Source organism: Lissotriton helveticus, chromosome 7 (assembly GCF_964261635.1).
Source record: "Lissotriton helveticus chromosome 7, aLisHel1.1, whole genome shotgun sequence".
Taxonomy (NCBI): Eukaryota; Metazoa; Chordata; class Amphibia; order Caudata; family Salamandridae; genus Lissotriton; species Lissotriton helveticus.
This window is the reverse complement of record NC_136068.1, coordinates 658,489,853-658,509,411: the sequence shown is the minus strand read 5'-3', so window position 1 is coordinate 658,509,411 and position 19,559 is coordinate 658,489,853. Positions and strand designations below refer to the sequence as shown.

General features: G+C 44.0%; 1 protein-coding gene across 2 annotated transcripts in view; it reads left to right on the top strand.

Annotated features, from left to right (window-relative positions):
* The window catches only part of LOC144766955 (uncharacterized), a 225,145-nt gene that overhangs the window by 101,992 nt on the left and 103,594 nt on the right, over window positions 1-19,559 (top strand). For both annotated transcript variants that reach the window (XM_078650639.1, XM_078650638.1), the window contains one exon: window positions 14,328-14,387. In XM_078650639.1, the coding sequence (XP_078506765.1) occupies window positions 14,328-14,387 (60 nt within the window). The remainder of the gene's footprint in view (window positions 1-14,327; window positions 14,388-19,559) is intronic.

Genomic DNA, 19,559 nt, shown 5'->3' with positions numbered 1-19,559 from the left:
GGGATACTGGGCTGGACACCACCGTAAACCCTGTTGGTGATACTCACATCATGTAGGGTGTCCACAGCATGAGGTGGGCACGCAGCACCTGCACTCGACCAAGCCATGCAATACTCACCACTGGAGACTTGACGCAACCCTGCCTGATACCATGGCCGAATCGGCCCACAACACATGGGCAGGGTGGCTACCAGACAGTTCCAGTGAATGACGACAGCACAACAGTTAGTAAAGGGTCCCGTAGGCATTAATGCACAGCAGACCAATGCAAGCACTGGCAGCTCAGAGCCAGTGTCTGTGGAGGGGGACAACGCCGGAGAGGCGCCAAACACAGCACTCTCCACTAAGTTGGATTCCGTACTGGCTGCAGTGGAAAAGATCGGGCCGCGCTAGACCAGATGAGGTCTTCTCTGGAGTCTAAAATCGACAAAGTCATCTCCAACTTCACCCTACTGCTCGCTGACCACCATAAATTGGTATAAAGGAGCAATCCCTAACAGAGTTAAAACCCACTACAAAGAGCCATACTGCTGCCCTACAAGACCTACTAGACCGAATAAACGCATTTACCGAAAAAGTAGAGGACATGGAGGGGTGCTCCCGCTGCAATAAAGGTCCACGTGATAGGCCTTCTGGAAGGATAATAGGGATGCAATCTAGAGGAGTATGCTGAGTGCTGGCTCAGAAAACTCCTCCCAACCAGGGTGCTGTCACCGCAGTTCAGTTTGTGGTTAAGAGTTACATTGGGTACTAAGTCATAAACATTTCCCAGGTGCTCGTCCATGCACATTCCTATTCAGACTGCTCAATTACAGAGACAGGGAAGTGATATTTTGCGAGAAACTCATAAGCTGGCAGACATCAAAGTCCATGGCAACCAGGTCATGGTGTTCCCTGACTATACAGCACAGGGGCAGCAGTGCAGGAGCACTTACAATGCGGTGAAGCGTCAACTCTGCGACCTATAACTCAGTTACTCCCCGTTATTCCCAGTTAGACTAACAGTGGTTGCAAAAGGTGTGGCCTACTTCTTTGATTCACCTTCCGAGGTCTGGGACTGGCTGGAGGACTCAGGGATGTGAACGGGGCCCAGGCCATGCATGGAGGATGCCCTGAGGAAGCCTGGTAGGAGAGGACGTCATTGCGGCTAGAGTGAAAGCCCACCCACAAAAATGTCACCACAACTTCCACAGCTCTCGACCCTGAGCAGTGGAGAATGGAGAGACAAGAGGCAATACAAGTGGCTGCAACAATCAGAGCCGTGGTGCGAAGTGTGGACCACGACCTGAGTCATACTGGATCGACAACTGCCAGTGGTTCGACATCTTCCAGAATTGACAAACTCATTGGTCGCCAACCGGCAGATGTTGCGCCACAGACGGGATCAACAAATCCCAACTAGCCACACACACCAATAACAGACACCACACTGGCATAGTTTGGCACCCCAGTTTGGACGAATGTCACTCTTGAGTTCACCCTTAATAGTTATGCACGTTCCTGTTCAAACCCATGCTTTGTTTTTAGCATTATTACTTTAGAGCACACCCACGAACCTCATGAATCGCCACACCCTGCTCACCGTAAGCCATCCTGAACAACATAATACCCAGACATGACACAAGCAAATATAGTCACATGGAACATGCACAGTATACACAAGCCGGCGTGTAGATACTCAATATACTCTGATCTGAAGCGCAGGTCCACTGGCATCACTCTACTGCAAGAAACGCACATGACACATACAGAGTCGGAGCGTTCGCACAGGAGATGGAGAGGCCAGGTCTATAGTACTATTTACTCAGCCAACGCGCGTGGCGTCCTAATTTGGATAAGGGTCCGAGTCTGATTTATAAGTGAGTAGGAGGTGACAGACACCAAAGGCAGGTAAACATTGGTGGAAGGGTGACTGAATGGTAAGATGCTGCTCCATTTATGCGCCAAATGTGGACCAGTACCCTTTCTTGGACAGCCTAACTGACGTATTGGCCACGTGGAGTGGAATCCCATGGCTTCTGGGGTGGGGGCGACTTTAACTCAGTGCTTAATGTGGATCTGGAGAGATCATTCCCACCCCTCACCAGAACTTCAGTTGCCTGTAATGCGCAAGCTCTGGCAGGCTGGCTCACTCACTGAGCCCCACTAGACATATGGCACACCCTCAACCATGACACACTGGTTTATTCATATTACTCAGCGGTACACAGACTCCATGTGCGACTTGACCGTATTGTGGGTTCACACCATCCGCTCTCCCTTGTTTGAAAGATAGAATACCTAGGTCGGACACACTCCGATCTTATCCCCCAACTGCTGCAACTTGCCTGGGAGGCAGACCATCCCTTGGTCCCCACATGGCGTCTCCAACCAGCTATGCTGGAAGACCCAGCATTCCGCTCAACCCAGGGAATGGAAATCCTCAAATACTTTGAGATTAATCGGGGAACTTCAAGTGATGCATCATTGGAATGGGAAGCATTTAAGGTAGCAACAAGAGGGCACTGCCTGAGAGCAACCTGGAACATAAGCAAGCCGCTGTCTGACTCCCTTAAAAAAATAGAAACACAACTCCTGCGGCATGAAATATATGGGGAGGGGGAGGCAGGGATGCGTGTCACCTGAAGGCGCTGCTCGAAGAACACGCAGAACAGCTAGAACGCCTCCGTTGCCATACGGACCGAGCAGGTCGGATGCTTGCCTGGCTAATACAGCAAGAACACACTTGTAAGCCAATAGGCGCACTGCGCACGGACATCAGACTCATACTATATATGTATTTGAAATACCCGTATCCATGACACAACACTACACTGAGCTATATCAATCAAAACTGCTCCAGCCTCTGCATATCGCATTGATATGCAGAGCCTGGAGCAGTTTTTAGGCCATATACAACTACCCAAGGTGACGCCAGCACATAGAAAAATACTGAATGAATCGATCTCGTCAGATGAGATCAGGGATGCCATATTGTCCCTGCAGTTTTAAACAACAAGGGACCCCAATCAAGTCAAACAGGGACCTAGGGGAACAGTTTTATGGAAACAACAGTAGTCCCATGCTTATGTGATACAACACACAAAATAAATACCTGCAGGTGCTAGCTACACGAATTTACCACGATTTTATTCCACTGGCACGACGATCAATATCCTTATCATTCACTTATGGCCCATAGGCACATGATAGCAACCTAGGTCGCATGTTTTTAGACTTGTGAATTATGTCACTGCTTCAAAAACCAGGTTATGAATAAACATCACTCCCTGACGAGTCAGCATGTGCACTGTGCACGAAGAGTCACATCACTTATTCTTGTATGTTTCCTGTTTCTAAAGTATTTTTATCTTCTTCTCGTAGGCAAAATTGAGGTTTATTGTAAAGGCAAAGTATTTAAATTGTCCTGATGATGGTTTCTATGATTTCTTGATGAAACCGAAACGCCGTCGACTTGCTTGTGCACCCGATACAAATCTGATTGTTTGATTTTATGTAATGGTGCAGCTTGATATTTTCTGTACAAATTTATATGTAAACAGAAAAACGTTTGTTTTGCCTTGAACCTTTCTACTATTTTCACTTGTGTTCACCCCGTTAGTGTCGGGCACAGGCTTGTGCACCACACAGGGGCATTGTGGAAGGTATTCTTGACATTTTATTCTTTGGAGAATTGTGTTTATTAAGTAAACCTGGAAGACCTCTGTCCGGCTGGACATGTCCTTCTGAAAATATAGAAGTGATTTCGTCTAATATTGTCCCTGGCCACGGGGAAGACGCCGGGGATGGATGGACTACCAGCAGAGTACTATATGGCATATCAGGTGTTGCTCAGACAACGTCTACAGGCTCTATACAATGGAGCTGTAGAGAGGTGGCAGCTCCTTCCATCCCCACGACAGGCACACCTGGTATTATTACTAAAACCTGATAAAGACCCCATGGACATCGGCTGGTCTAGGCCTCTTGCTCTGCTCAATACTGATTACAAGATACTAGTAAAGGTTGAAGCAGACTCACAGAGGTGTTCCCTGCGCTGAACCACACGGATCAGAATGGTTTTGTACCGTCCAGCAGTACTTTGCTTAACTTGCTCAGCTTCTTCCGGATTGCGTATAATGCCACGCACGCCTGGCGGAAGGCTGTCTTGTACTAGACCTTGAGAGAGCCTTTGATTCCCTAGATTGGGATTACCTATTTACAAGGCTCAAGAAATATTACTAGGCCCCACCTTTCTACAGCTGACCCGACTGCTTTACATTGAGCCGGTTGTCAGAGTCAAAATGGGCCCATATATAACGGATGCAATGCCAGTGTGGAGAGGGCTGAGGCAGGGTTGTCCACTGTCCCCCCTCCTGTTCATGCATGCGATAGATCCCGTTGCGGAGATGATACCCACACAGCTGAGTGATGATATTCCTCTAGGTGATGGCACACATAAGCTGTCGTTATACACAGATTACCTCTTAGTCTAGCTTAGTGACATTGAAAACGTATCCTGGTAGCTAGCTCAGATCCTGGGTGATTTTGCAGCAGTATCAGGCTTGAGGGTAAATGCTGACAAATCTAGCATATACTCATTCAGGGAGGGGAACTGTGACCCAGGTCTCCTCCTTAATGGCGGAAGGGTGCAGTGGAGAGCGGACACGTTCGATACCTGGGCATAAGAATATATAGTCAGCCAACGGATCTATTTGACGGAAATCTGAGCAGGGCACTAACAACCAACAGATGCAGTTCTGGAGCATTCTTTTGCTCACCGTAACAGGCAGAGTAGCACTCACAAAAATGGTGACCCTTCCGAGCCTCTTACACTATTTTACTAACCTGCCGTTATACGTTTCCTCTCCCTTTTTTAACACCCTGGAGAAAATGGTCAGGGATTTTTTATGGGGTGGTGCCCGGCACAGGGTAGCAATAAAAAAGCTCTACTAGTCCACGGATCAGGGAGGCTTAGCAGCTTCATGCTTTGAACATTACTATTTGGCTGACCAGCTGCAGTGGATAGCCAGATGGATGCTGGCAGTGCACTGATACAGCAACCGCACGTCTGCCTTACACATCTCTTTCATCCTGGCGCGAAAGCAAGACCTCCAGAGCCCCTGCTGCTTAACGTGGCGTATATGTGCTTCTGTGGGAGCCTCTACATAACTCGGCGCCTAACACCCTAAGCGCCTGTGCTGCCCCTAGCAGGATTCCCCCAGAGGTCATTCAGTATTCATAGCTGCTGAACTACGGGACCGTCACAAGGCAGGCATACAATCTTTTGGAGACCTGTATCATGATGGGACGCTTATCCCTTACATGGCATTGGTAGAGGAGGAGGGGCTCCCTTGGGCCAATTCCTCCTACATCGCTCGCTAGTGACTACACTTACTGCAAAGTGGAGTGACCTCTCAACTGAACCACAGATGTACCTCACCATACAATATATACATGTCATGGGACAGGATGAACACTTCACGCTGTGGTTTGCAGCCTCACTTAGGCAACACGCAGCAAGTAATCTGGACTACCTCCAGCACAGGTGGGAGCAAGAACTGGGCTGTAAATTTTCAGATGTGGAGTGGGCACAGGTGCTCGAAATTCCAGTGTGCATCATTAGAAACATGCAGTTCTGGCAAATACAATACTATGTTTCCTGGATTACAATTTAATCAGAGTTTAAATTTGAGTTTACATGGGTGCTGTTGTACAGTGAGAATAGTGGTTCTCCTAATTAAATGACAAGAGAATCTGAAGGTCAGTAAAGACACAGAGGCTATCATTATGCATTTTTCCTTTAATGCCACTCACGCAGCTTCTTAAAAGTCATACATCATCAAGAAAACTGTTACAGAATAGAACCCTCACGGCATATATTAGGCTCATGCACATCACAGTCTGCCTCTTTGAAATGCGGATGAGAATCTCTTATCATGTTCACACAAAGAAAATAAATCCTAAGACAATGGAAGAACATCAGTTGACTGAAACTTCAGAGGAGAATGAGGGTGCAGAAACTTCCAGCAACATCAAACGTCCATCAAAGACAAAACATCCAATCAGGAAATGAGCTATTGGACGTTATGTTAAAGTAAGAGGAGATGTTAATGCTTCATCTCAAAAGCTACAGGCAGCATGGTAACATGAGATAACAAAGGTTTGCTTTAGATAAAAACATAGTATCCGTTATAACATGACATTAATTTATAATGATTATACCCTTACTTTAAAAACTTAAATAATTTCCACAAAGAATTACAAGCACTAATGTCCCCCTACTATATATATATATATATATATATATATATATATATATATATATATATATATATATATATATATATATATATATATATATATATATATATATATATATATATATATATATATATATACATAGATTTTTATGAACCTCCAATCCTGAGAAGGGATGGGAGGGTGCAATAATGTTAGCCTCTGTGGCTTTAATAAAATTCTGATTTTCTTGTAATTTATTTAGGAGAATCGCTTTTTCCTTACTAGACTGGAAGTTACCATTATGCATGTTGGTGGTTCTTCAAAACTACATCTGACGTGTTCAATTGGTTTACAGTAATGTTTTGCAGAGGTAGTAGAATTATACCAATCAGCGGCTCTCAGAATGTCCTCCAGTGTGCTACCCTTCCAAAAGGATGGACTAGCCATAGCTCCTCCTATTGAATCAGTTGGAAATCTATGGAGGTCAACACCCACTGCTTGCATTGTCCATTTAACCCATTGTGCAATTGTATTGGATGTTACATCTCTAAAAAGTATTCACAAAGGAGATCAGAAGTTGCTCTGTACCACCAGGATAAAGTTTTTTCACCTTGGAATCATACTCTTTTATACAATAAAAAACAAACAATTGTTTGCAAGAATGATATTTTGGGTAAAATGTAGACATTGTTTTTGTTCGTCGAACGAACTCAAAATGTACCACAAAGGCTTCATAAATGCTATTACTTACCTCTAAATCTCTGATATCTGATACCCTGTGATAGGATAATAAATGGAGCAAGGAAACAAGCTTCATAGAAAGTCTCTTGAGATCCAGATATTTATTTATTAGCCATGAAGAGAACAACTTCAATATTAAATTAACATCCCAAAGGGTCTCATACTTAGGTCTAGGGTGTCTCCTTAACCTAAGACTCTTAAGAACGGTACAGACCATTACATTTTTTCCAACACTTTTACCATTGACTAGAGCGTGTCCAACTGAAACTGCATACCTACAGCAATTAATAATTATATAGGTAAGACCTTTATCACACTGATCCAGCAAGAAATTCACCTCTTCAACAATAGTGGCTTCCACAGGATCTAGGTCCCTCTTAAAGCACCAATGTACTATGTAATCCAAATTCATTTGTATCTACTGTGGGTTCCAGGGTAACATAACTCCTCAAGGCCTGACACTTTCCCAAGATCTCCTAATATTCTCCAGGCTAGAAAGTTCAAAGTGCCTGCTAGAATCAGAGGATGTTGTCTTCCATTCTTTTTTTTAGTAGGTCTTGCTTGGCAGGAAGAAAACATTGATTTTCGCAAACTAGCTCTAGGGTCATTGGAAACCATGCCTGGGATGGCAAAAACTGAGTTATTAGCCCCAGTAAGCATCCTTCCTGCCTGACTTTCTGAAGAGCCCGCTGAATCATTGCGAATGGGGTAAAGATGTAAGCATAAGTTTCCTTCCATTCACTCTGAGAGCACCCAGGTCTGGCCTCCAGCTGAAGTTCCTCTTTAACTGAAATGCCAGTCTGCTTGCAAAAAGACCTAATTTCAAAGGACCCCATAACTGGGACAGGCTTCTGAAGTAGATCTCATTCAACTTCCAATCGCTGTAATCCCTTAAAATCATTGAGTTCCAGACAGCCGTCACTTTTGTATTCCCTGGGGAGATACTCTGCTCCCAGGTTGATACTGTGCTCCAGACAAAACACCCAAAGTCTCTTGGCTAAATCTGAAATGTCTGAGGATCTTGTACCCCCAACCAATTTATGTATGTCCATTTTCAGAATAATACCTCTGCCTTGCAAATGGTGTTTGAAGCTGATAAGAACATAAAGACCTCTGTCAATTCTTGATAATTTATTTGTTGAGACCTGTCAAACTGAGACCAGACACCCCATTGTGTCTTATGTACCTAGTGGAGCACCCCAGCCATGAATACTGGAACCTGACTCCAGAATAAATTCCAGAGAACAACTAAAGAATGGCCAGCCATTCCAAGCATCCATATTATCCAGCCACCAAGTCAAATCTAATCTGGCCTTCTTGTCTAGGTATATCCTGTCTCCATACTACAGGCCACCTCAAAAAGCCTTCGCCTTTACCCTCTGTAAAGCACGATAGTGTACAGGGCCCGGAAAAATAAACTGAATGGTAGAAGAGAGGAGGCCCAGGAGTCTGGCAAGCTCTTTCCAAAGTTAAGGAATCTTGTTTTAATACATATGTTATCTCCTTCGAATCTTGGCAATCTTCTTCATTGGTAAAAGAAGGACCATCATCACTATATCCATAATGAAGCTTAACACCTCTAGGGACCTGGCGGGAGTAAGAAGAGACTTCTCCCTGTTTATTATGAAACCTAAGCTCTCTTCAAATCTTTCAGAATCTGATTCTGACATTGGGACATAATTAGAATCTCGTCCAGGAATATAATCATGCGTACTCCCCTCTCTCCGAGAAAATAATCCACCGCTCTCATTACTTTGGTAAAGCACCAAGGTGCTTAAGAAAGACCAAAGGGGAGTGTTTGGAACTGACATAGACGGCCTTGCCAAGTGAACTGGAGATAGCCGTGCCACTCCTGGATGATAGGGATGGGGAAATAGGCGTATTTCAGGTCTAATTTTACCAGCCAATCCTTCTTTAATAAAATAATGATTAGGAGGTGGATCCCATCCATCTTGAAGTGTCTGTAAACAAGACCTGTTTAGGTCTCTTACATTTATCACAGGTCTGCCCCCATGTCCTTTTTTCTACAAGGAAGAGCATGCTTATGAAAATCTTGCACTCCATGGGTACCTCCACTATTGCGTCTTTTGTTCAGCATAGACTTCACTTCTTCCTCTACCACTTTCGCCTTGTTTAAAGGTAAAATTAAGTTTCTATGGAAAAGAATCAGATGAGGAATCTCTAGAACTCTATTTTTGAAACCCTGAATGGTTTCCAAAACCCGTGAGTCTTGAGTAATTCTTTCCAGGAAAACAAAACTGAGACTGCTCCACACTCTTCCCGGGGAAGAAGAAACAAGAAAATGATTGTACTCACTCTGGATTTTGGACAAATCTTGACCACATGATTCTAGATCCTCTTGCACTTCAGGCTTATCCTCTTTGTGGTAAAAAGAAGAAGAAGCACCAGACTGAACATTTTTTCCGAATCCCCTTTGTCTAAACTGAGGCCTCTAGAAGGCCTGGCTGGCAGAAAGGTCTCTTCAGCTGGCCCAACCAAAACTCCTCAATAAAACACCCTTCTAATGTTGGATGGAGCCTTGTCATGGGGGGTGAACATAGCCACATATTTACCCAGAGACGTGATCATATCCTCCCAAAGAGTAGGCCCTTAGGATTCACTGAGGGTTCCTTCTCAGCAAGCTCACCCAACATTGGTCTAATCTTGGTTAATACGACTCTATGTCAATCTCCATTGAGGACAGCATTGGCATTGCCAAGAAGGACCAATGCCCCTTGACTCCAACCCCTGAGAGGTTTAACATCTACAGGGGTCTCACTGATGTAGTCTTCCTCTGTTGTATCCATTATTCTAGTGAGGGGACCTAACACATCAAGAAGTTGATCTTGACATGCATAAGGGACCTCTCCAGACCTTTTCTAGGATTCCTGCAAAGTTTGAAAAGACAAGTAATTGACTCCAGAACTAGATTATGAGTTAAACATAGTTTTTTTGTGGATCACGGGTCTTCAGCATTTAGCTATAAGAATATTTAGATCCTCTTTTTCAAGGGGGTTGCTGATCCATCTCTTGATGAACCAACCCACGTGATCCTGGAGCCACCACTTGGCACTTCTGGGGTACCTGATATTGTTAGGGGAAAACATCTCTTGTCCCCGAGAGTGCTTCACTATCCCCTTAGAGGTAGATGGAGCCTCATCTTCTGTAAGGAGGTTAGCCACATCAACGTCCCCTTGGGGTAGGTTAAAGAAATATTCATCTAGTGGCCCCTCACTCAGACGTTCTTCTTCCCCCATGTTAGTATCTTGTGTGCCAATTTGAGCATCTCAAAAAAGTGTGTACATTTAGGATCTGGTGATTGGACCGCATGTAATAACTAGGGAACAAGACATCTCCATGTGTTTTATCCCTTTTGCGCTCTTACCCCCTTTTGTACCCCAGTCAGAGTCTCCGCCTGATACTGAACCATAATCATCCTATTCATCAGTTGCTTTTGGTTTCTTGTTACCCATAACCTCTTCCAGGGTCTCATGTATGCATCTCTTGTTGTAGTAGTCTTTTAATCAGGACCTCATTAGATTGTGTCTGTGAAACTTCAGGGGCCTCAGTCTCCCAATCCGACATTATTTTAACTAAACTTTTAATATTTTTATAAGGAAAGGGAGAAATCGCCCCTCATTAAATCAAAAACGAAGAATTTCAAATCAGAAGGCAACTCCCTGAAAAAGCCTAAGGCTCCATCGGGAAACAAAAATAATCTGTTATAAAGTAACTAAAGGTAGGTAGGAGAAGGCAGCGCCCTATTTAAGAGGATCCCCAAACTATGGCTATGTAAAGTGCCCTTAAAAATGTTGAGTAGCAGAGAGGGGTAAAACAGCTGATTGCAGAGGCACTACATCTGTCAACCATTATTGTGACAGCATTGTGTCGCTTCATCAATCAGATGCATCTTAAACGCAAAACAGAGTCAGAGGAGTTCTGGGATGGCCGATCTGCACCCGTTGCCCAGTGTTTTCATCTAATTTCAGTTCCCTGGAATATCCTGCATAGGAGAAGCGTCAGGTTAAATTCCCAAACAAAAGGAAAGTTAATTCCCTACCCAACGTGTCATAGCAAGGTGACAAGAGGAAAGCTAAGGGGCAAGTTGGGGAAAAGCGCACTCTGAGTGCGAGTGAGGGGCAGATATCTGCCCCATAACCACACTGGGCCACCAGCATGAACGTCCGGCTGCTGGAGTTGAGGAGACAAGCAGGCACAAGCCCAAAGCCATGCAAGAATGTGCAGGGAGAAGTCTTCTTAAATCAGAAAGGAGTGCCCCATTAAAGGAGAACTCAGGCCCCGTGAAGGGACAGGAGGAGCCTGAAGGGTGCACAAGGGACCCAAATGAAGACCGCCAGTGAAATGAGAGAGGGATCTGAAGACACAAGCCAAAACAGACACTGTCACCTCACACCTAATGAAAGAAACATACAACTTCAGCAAAGGAAAACAACAAGTATATGAAAACAAGGTGCTTATCTGCATGGATCCACATTTAAAATAGGCAGACTGTTGTGCATGAGGCTATTATATGCTTTGAAGGTTCTATTAAACAGTTTCTTTATGATGTATGACTTTTAAGTGGCTGCGTGGAGTGGCATTAAAGTATTAATGCACAATGGTTGCCTCTGGTCTTGTAATGTAATTGAGGGTTATCATGCTTGTGGCATTTGTCCACAATTATGCTGAATGGACAAGCAAATGTCAGAGAGTGGCGCTAGGCAGAGAGGAATATGGTGAATCAAGCCTTGGTATTGCGCTCTTTTGATGGAGTTTAGTACTGGCCGTGTCTTTGTTTTACCCCAAGCATATTAGCTCATTGGTTGCTTGGTTACAATGATGCAGGGCTTTCTCCTTTGAAAATATTTCAAATGTTACAGATCACACCCAATCCCGACTACCAACTCACCTGTGTCATTTCTGTATGTCTTATGTTATGATTCAGTTGATATTTACAAACTATATAAGAAGATTCCACTCATTGGCATGGATGGGACTCATCGTGCCTCATGGTCCCTCCTGCTGCTTGGACATTTTCCATTGTTAAAATGGAAGATACTGGCAGCAGTCCAGCTGGCTCAAAGAAGCTTTTCATGTTCCAGGTGGTGACCGCAAAGACAAAAAACAAAATGACAATTGTTAAGGCATGCTTAAAAAAGAGGAGTAGAAAGAGGTAAAGTGCTTTGTTAGACATGGATTTCATGAGCAGACATTAAATAAGTTGATAGCCAGCACAAGGGGGCAGGCTATTGGAGAAGGATATTCCTTTTGAGCCAGGACTTTTGACTGCCTCGTAGTAACTTCACCCTTTCCACTGTAGGTTTGAGTCTTTAATGGTGGACCTCTCCATGGCCCTAATGTAATGTGTGTTTATCAGAGTCCTCCCGAGGGTCCTTCTGGTGGGTGTATCAGGTAGATGTGCTGCCCTTTCTGTGTCACGACCAGATCCAATACAGCTTTCTGCAATTTCACTGAATACTCAGGTTGTTGAAACAGTTGTGAAAATGATCTGCCCTGTTGATTGAGATGTTGTTACTTTGAACCTTCATAATTGCCATGTCCTTTTATAGTTTGCTCGTTTTCACTCTCATACACCCTTTAAAGTTATTAGCCTGGAGGTTACGATAGCTTGACATGGGTTTAGGGCCCTTTTGAGGCATTTGCCTTGTTCTATCCAAATCTACCATAGGGGCTAAACAGCACCACTTTTTTACACTAGCTGGCCATGTTCAGTCATGGTGCCAGGAACAGATTCTCACTAGTTGGACTCTGAAGAACAGTCAATACTGCTGCTCTAGTATGGTATGGACTTAGGGTCAGCAGTGGACACACCTTGGTGGTAAGGAATTCCATTAGTTCAGTATGTGAACCCCAAGATCGAGATGGTGCTTTGTGGTCATTGAGAGTCTGGAATGGTCTCTCTGTAGGAGTTAAAACTGCTGAGATCAGTCTTTAAGCTCTTTGCTCCAGAGTAGAATCTTTATTTGGTCCTAGGCTTGCAGCATGATTTACCAGTTGAACCTCCATTAGGAGCTTTGGTTATGGTTCTTTTCTTGAAGATCTTCCTAGTGGTAATCTCTTGCCTAGGACAATGGGGAAGCTGACAGGCTTGCCATGAAAGGCCTAATTTTTTAAGGATATTTCTTGCAAATATTGTCCTATATTTGGGTCCGGGAATTCTATCAAAATGTGATTGCTATCTTTTACTGGGAATAAAACTTTGTTCTGCCTTCTTTCATCTTATTCATGGATGAATGAGGCCGTGCTTCTCTTTTTAAAAGCCTCTAGCTCTGTAAGCATTTATCCCTCTCAAGGCACATTTTGTCAACACTACTTTAAATTGGCAGTATCGATGTTATGAATAGGTAGTTCTTTGTGGAATGGCCAGTTCTCGCCTCTTGGTGGTCAAAAGCCATTTAAAGACATTTGTTGTGCTGACTTCTAGGCAATGCATTCATCATTTGTGTATCACTATTTATTGATTTGGATGAGGGGTTCCTTGGATTTGTTTATTGTTTTTACGTTATTGTCCACAGTAGGTTCTTGTGTTTACAATGAAGCACATGATGAATATTTCATATGGTGTTGGTGTGGATTTGTTGTAGTCAACGGGATGGGGACAAAAGTATGCGACTTGAGTGTATTCTTATTATTGTAGCGACTGTAAAGAGGAATCAATGCAGAGATTAGTCACTAGTAATCTACATGACTGATATTCCTTGTAATAATACTTACAATTCCATCAGCGGTGCTTTAGCCTAGATCAGTGATGGATGCAAAGGCAGGAAATAATGGTGGAAACTTCAGGGCTTATTTCTCCAGATGGAGGCGGACAGTCTCTGGGAAACAATCAAGAAGCAAGGCTATTTTGATTGGGCTGTAGGGCGGCTATCAAGTACTGTTTGTGTACTTAATTAATTTACTAGGAATGGAGAATTTGATAAATAAAGATTGAGTTATCTGAGTGTGCTATGTGCTTACTTATAGTCAGAAGAGGGACACTACTTAAGGTAGTCTACTTTCCGGAAACAACAGAACTCAGCATTCTTAGAACGTGTAAAAGTCACACCTCTAGAACTCATATGACTAAGAAGATTGTGAACTGTCTCAGTAACCTCCCCAATGCAGTTTGTGTAAATGGAGCAAGACCGGTGTCTCTCCCCCAGTTTCTCATATTCAAAAACTATCCTTTGAAACTCTCCCAGGGCATCTCCCATGAGCATCTCATCCATCAAATTGTGCCTTTGCTGGTAACTCTCGCTCCTTCATGTTTATTATATTATGGAAGTGTTAACTTATGTTTTGCAAATTGTATCTTATTCTATATTTTTTTAATAATCAACTCTCCTAATTTTCTCTTTTAGGACCCGGCAAGATCAAAGGAAAAGACAATAAACATTTTAAAAGAAGTACAGCACCTTCTTGTAAGACAATGTCAATATTTTAATATCCATTCTGAAAGATTCAGTGTGTCTGTTTATCAATTGATGGAATGACTTTGAGAGTCTAGATTCTCACCCAGACCTCACTGAAATGTCTGAATATCCAACATTGGCAGTCAGTTGGTTTGGATTTTATAAGTCGCTGTAAGTAATAGTTTATCGTGCAGTTAGTTAAAACCTTCACTAGATGTATCTTGTTTAGTGGAAAATCAATCAAGTGATTTATGAAAAATATGATGATACGTGGCAAGAACGACTCAGACCAAGCAATTTAAGAATTACACATAGTATGCACACAAGGTGCCATTCACTCCTTCCATACTCCCCTCATTTTTCTTTCCTGGTCTGCTGTGCCCAAGAACTCATAGGTTGGGTATGTTGTCGAAGGCGTAGCCTTTTATTCACTTCAAACAAGGTAATTCAAAACCACAAACCAATACGAAAGTACAAGTTTCCTACTTGTATATAGGAAATATTTACAACATCACACTTTAGCGGCATTAAAATGTCAAAGGCAATAAGGCAATAGGCACCGCAGTAAACTTGATCTTGAATTTGTGCCAGCAGGCCAAAACATGCTACAGTAATCTACGTGAAATCCAGGGCCCCACCTAGAGCACCGGCCCACCGGGGCACCTGAACCCTCGCTGTCTCCCTAAGGTTCTTATCAGTCTATACGTTGCGGGATTAGGGCAGTAGAGTTCAGGACTTCCAGCTGGTCAGTTCCCCCTCGCAGCCTACCCAATGTACAAGCCAGTCATACCCCCTACTGGGGTCCATCCAGTCTCTGAACTTCCATTGTTGTGCATCTCCATGTGTTGTTAATTGTCAGTGCTCCACCACAAGATCAGAAGCTCCTGGGGCCCTCGCTCTCACCCCGCACTGACTGTGCTCTGCAATTGCCCCAAGTATTGTCTGGATAAAGTCAAAGTCAAAGTCAAAAAGCTTTATTTCGATAAAAGTCATTATCATAAAAGCAGATCAATTATATAAAAAATTACAGTTAAGTACAATTTTAAAAAGATTCTATATCTCTGTTTCAACAATAATTTCAAAAGATGTATGTTCAATCAAACATAGCCAGCTAGTTTGTTAAATTATAAAGGTAAAACAATTATAGCAGCATTTCCAGTTTAAGAAATTTTTCTAAGAAGGAATTAAACAAATTATTTTAGCTTTTTGGCTCGAATAGCCCAGGCCCAGGATAGAAATTTGGCTAGGGCACAAGCATAAGGTACATTACTGTCCGAAATAAGTATCCTGATTGCCACAACATGACTCCTAGTCCCCAGCTGCCGGCATAGGTTTTTGAGCCAGACCCTCCTTGGAGTAGCATACTCGCTGCAGACAAACAAAAAATGTGCTAATGTCTCCGGTTTAGCAAGACACGATGGGCATAAATCAGACATTTCTATACAAGATTTCCATCTTTTAGTGAAGGTGTTAAGTGGTAAGGTTCCCGTTCTAAATCTGAAATACAAGGCCCTATCAAAGGGTTTTCCAATTGTATCCAGGTATAGTTCCCGCCTGGGACAGTCTTTGAACATCAGAAAGTTCTCTGTTAACCTACCTAGGGATGTGCCAGAGTGTCTTTGAGAACAAATCCAGTCCCAATAAAGCTTTTTGAGTGTTTGCTTTGGGGGTGAAGTTCTACTTAGCCATGAATCAAGTTGGCCCACCTTAGTTAATAGGCTTTTCATGTCTTTTAGCCATTTGATTTCATGCCAGCTTGGTGATGACATAATTTCTTTAAGGCCTCTGGCATATCCACTCAGTTCTTCTACCCGCCAAATACGGGCCCATAGTAGTAACGGGCGAAATTTCGCAATTTCGCCAATCTGGGTACAGCCAAGGTCCATGAATAAAGGAAGTGTCGGGGTGCCTTGTGGAAGGGACATTATTTCTCTGCAAAATTTGTTCTCAGATCTTTGCAGAGCGTCGATGGACGAAAAGCCCCAAAGTTCCGCTCCATAAAGGGCAGAGCTAACACCTTTAGCTGTATAAATCTCAAGGGCTGTTCCTATAGGCCTTGTTGTACTGGAACGTTGCTCTCTCAAAATGGCGCCTGTAATCCTTTTGTGGCTCAAGAGCATTTTGTCTAGGTGTGGCATCCAATCCATTTTGTCCGAAAGGCGTATCCCAAGGTAATCAAAGACTTTCACCCTTTCCAGGAGCTCAGCGTTTAGAGGTGGGGGAACGCACATGTTGTTTCGGTGGATTGAGGACAAGGTACTTCGTTTTGTTTGTATTTATGACCAAGCCTCGAACGGTACAAAATGATTGAAAATTGTCCAAAAGTCTCTGGAGTCCCATTGGGGTTTTGGAGATTAAAAGCGTATCATCCGCGAAGAGGAGGGTTGGTATGCGTTCTCCAGCCAGGGATTGCTCATCAGATGGATATTTAAGGAGATGCTCGACCACCCCATTGATGTAAAGAGAGAAAAGGGTGGGAGCCAGAACACATCCCTGGCGGACTCCTCTCTCGACCGGAATACTGCCCGTTTTCTCCCCTCCAGGGCCCCACCTGACTTGGGCAAAGCTGTCCTGGTGTAGTCTGACTAGTAGAGATAATAGATAATGTGGCAGCCCCATGTCAGCCAGTACTTTCCATAATAGGTCCCTAGGTACGAGGTCAAAGGCAGTCTTTAAATCGATAAATGCGAGATAAAGACTGCCCTTGCCTATTACCACAACCTTCCAATATACCATCATGAGCCTGAATGCTTGCTCAATCGTTCCAGTGCCCACTCTGAAACCCGCCTGAAAGTCGGAAAGGATTTTATTTTCTTCTACCCAGTTAAGGATTCTGAGTAACAGGACTTTGCCGACGACTTTTTGGCTGGCATCTAGCAAGCTGATCGGCCTATAATTAGATGGGTCATCCCTCGAACCTTTCTTATGGATGGGGACCACCTCCGTCCCCTTCCACGATGAGGGAATAGGGGCACCCCTACAGATGGCAGCAAGGAGGGAGTGAATCAATTTACCCCATTTGGCGCTATCGGATTTTAGCAGATCCCCGGGAATCCCATCAGGTCCAGCCGCTTTTTGTGGAATAATAGAGCTTATTGCGTATTCCACTTCCTTTAGCGTAAAGTCGAAGTCACTGGGGCAAGATACATAATTAGTGGTAAACGGAAATATAACAGGCCCTCTCCCATTGGAGCCGTCGTGACAGGAGTAGAGTTTAGAGAAGTGATCCTCCCACACCTGGCTTGGGATGTTGCAGGTTAACAGATCACTGTCAGGTCTGTTACGTGCCCTTATAGTGTCCCAAAAACATTTAGAGTCTTTTTTCAAGCTGGCTTCTTTAAGGGTTAGCCAGCAGGCATCTTCCCACTCCCTTTTGGCTAACCACAAGACCTTTTTATGATCCCTTCTAGCTATTTGGATTGATAAGGGGGATTTCCCTTTAACTGCCTCAATTAGACGTGCCTTGGCCTTTCTGCATGATGCAGAGTACCAGTCGTGTCTGCCTTTGGGTTTGGTTAGAGGTTTGGATTTCCCTATAGTCCCTTTTACCCAAAAAAGGTCCCCTATAGTTTTTATGGCTGCTTCATAGATGGTTGTTACCTTATCTGCTGCCATACATGAATCTATGGAGCTGATTTCATCCTGTGTGCCTTTAATTACCTCTTCTATAGTGGACAATTTATCAGTATTACACAAGATTTTATTCCACTTAAGGCGTCTTCCACAAGAGGAGACAGTAATCTCCTGTGGACAGCTCGGTGGTGCTAGCGGCGCACCAGTGGACCAAAAATTCGTTAGGGTTAAGGAAAGTGAGTTATGATCACTCTCTATGGTAGGAATAACAACCATATCGATGACCAAACTCCAGAGGCCCCGGTCCAACAGAATATAGTCTATCCTTGTGGAGTGACCAACTCTGTTGAACGTTGGGGCACCCATCTGGTCAGAACGTGTACGGCCGTTGGCTGCTCTTAATCCAAACTCTAAGGTAAGTGCATTAAGCTGTATTGCACTGCGAGTCCATCGCTTGATAGGTGGAATAGAGAGGATGGGAATACCCCACCTACTGTCCTCTTCTCCTAAATTAGGTATTCCTTCTAAAGGGAGTAGTTCATATGTGCAGTTAAAATCTCCTGCTATTATGATATGGCCAGGTTCGCTCTGGTCCCCTAGTTGAGCCTCAAGCTCCGCTACTGTTGGTGAGATACACCCATTTTTAGAACCTCTAGCGTAGACATCGTAGAGATCTACAAGTAGTCCCCCACGTCGGCCCGATAGAGAGATACCAAGGATATCTGGGTTTCCTGCCTTCTTTATAGTTATCCGGCAGTTGAGCGAAATGCTTACCCAGATGATAAGCCCCCCTGATGGCCGCCCCTTCCCTGCAATAGGTTTTACAGCTGGTGTGAAAAATGTGACAAACCCGACACGGTGCAATGGCTCGGTGATCCAGGTCTCTTGGAATACACAAATCTTGTGGGCGTCAATCAGGACGTTCCACTCCGGGAGGCCTAATTTCCTAGAGATCCCCACAAGGTTCCAACTAAGGATTTTTATCTCACCATGTGTTGGATCACCGTCAGGGTTGGCAATAATTTTAGAATTTGGTGGGTCTACACTGTCCTTAGTTAATGCGTGAGGGAGTGATATTAGAGGTGTCACTGTTGGAAATTCGGGGCATATGGGGAAGGATGTGGCTGGCGAAACATCCTCCATGTCGTTATTGGTAGTGACACGATTTGTATCTAGACCTTCCAAAAAATTGAGTCAGTCTACCTCATCTAACACACAGTACCTATTTGGATGGACAAATTGTGAAAATGAGGGGTCGAAAGAAGAGGGCAAATCCTGCCATGGCTGTTGCCATTGATGGTTAGCAGATAGTGGGGGCTGAAGGGATTGCTGCCACTGCTGAGCAGACTGATATAGGGGTGGTGGATGCTGGAAAGGTTGTTGCCACTGAAGGCTAGCATGGTGTGGAAATAAAGATGAGAAATGTGATGGCTGTTGCCAGTGTTTGGTGATATGTTGAGGGGGATACACAGGCCCTCTATTATTTGGAGGAGCAAGCCGATGGGTATTTAGTCTTGGCGGCATGGGGAGGAAGTAAGACAAGGGGAGTGGGTTGATTTGGGTAGTAGAACCACTGTTGGGTGTGTTACATATGTAACTGGCTACCCC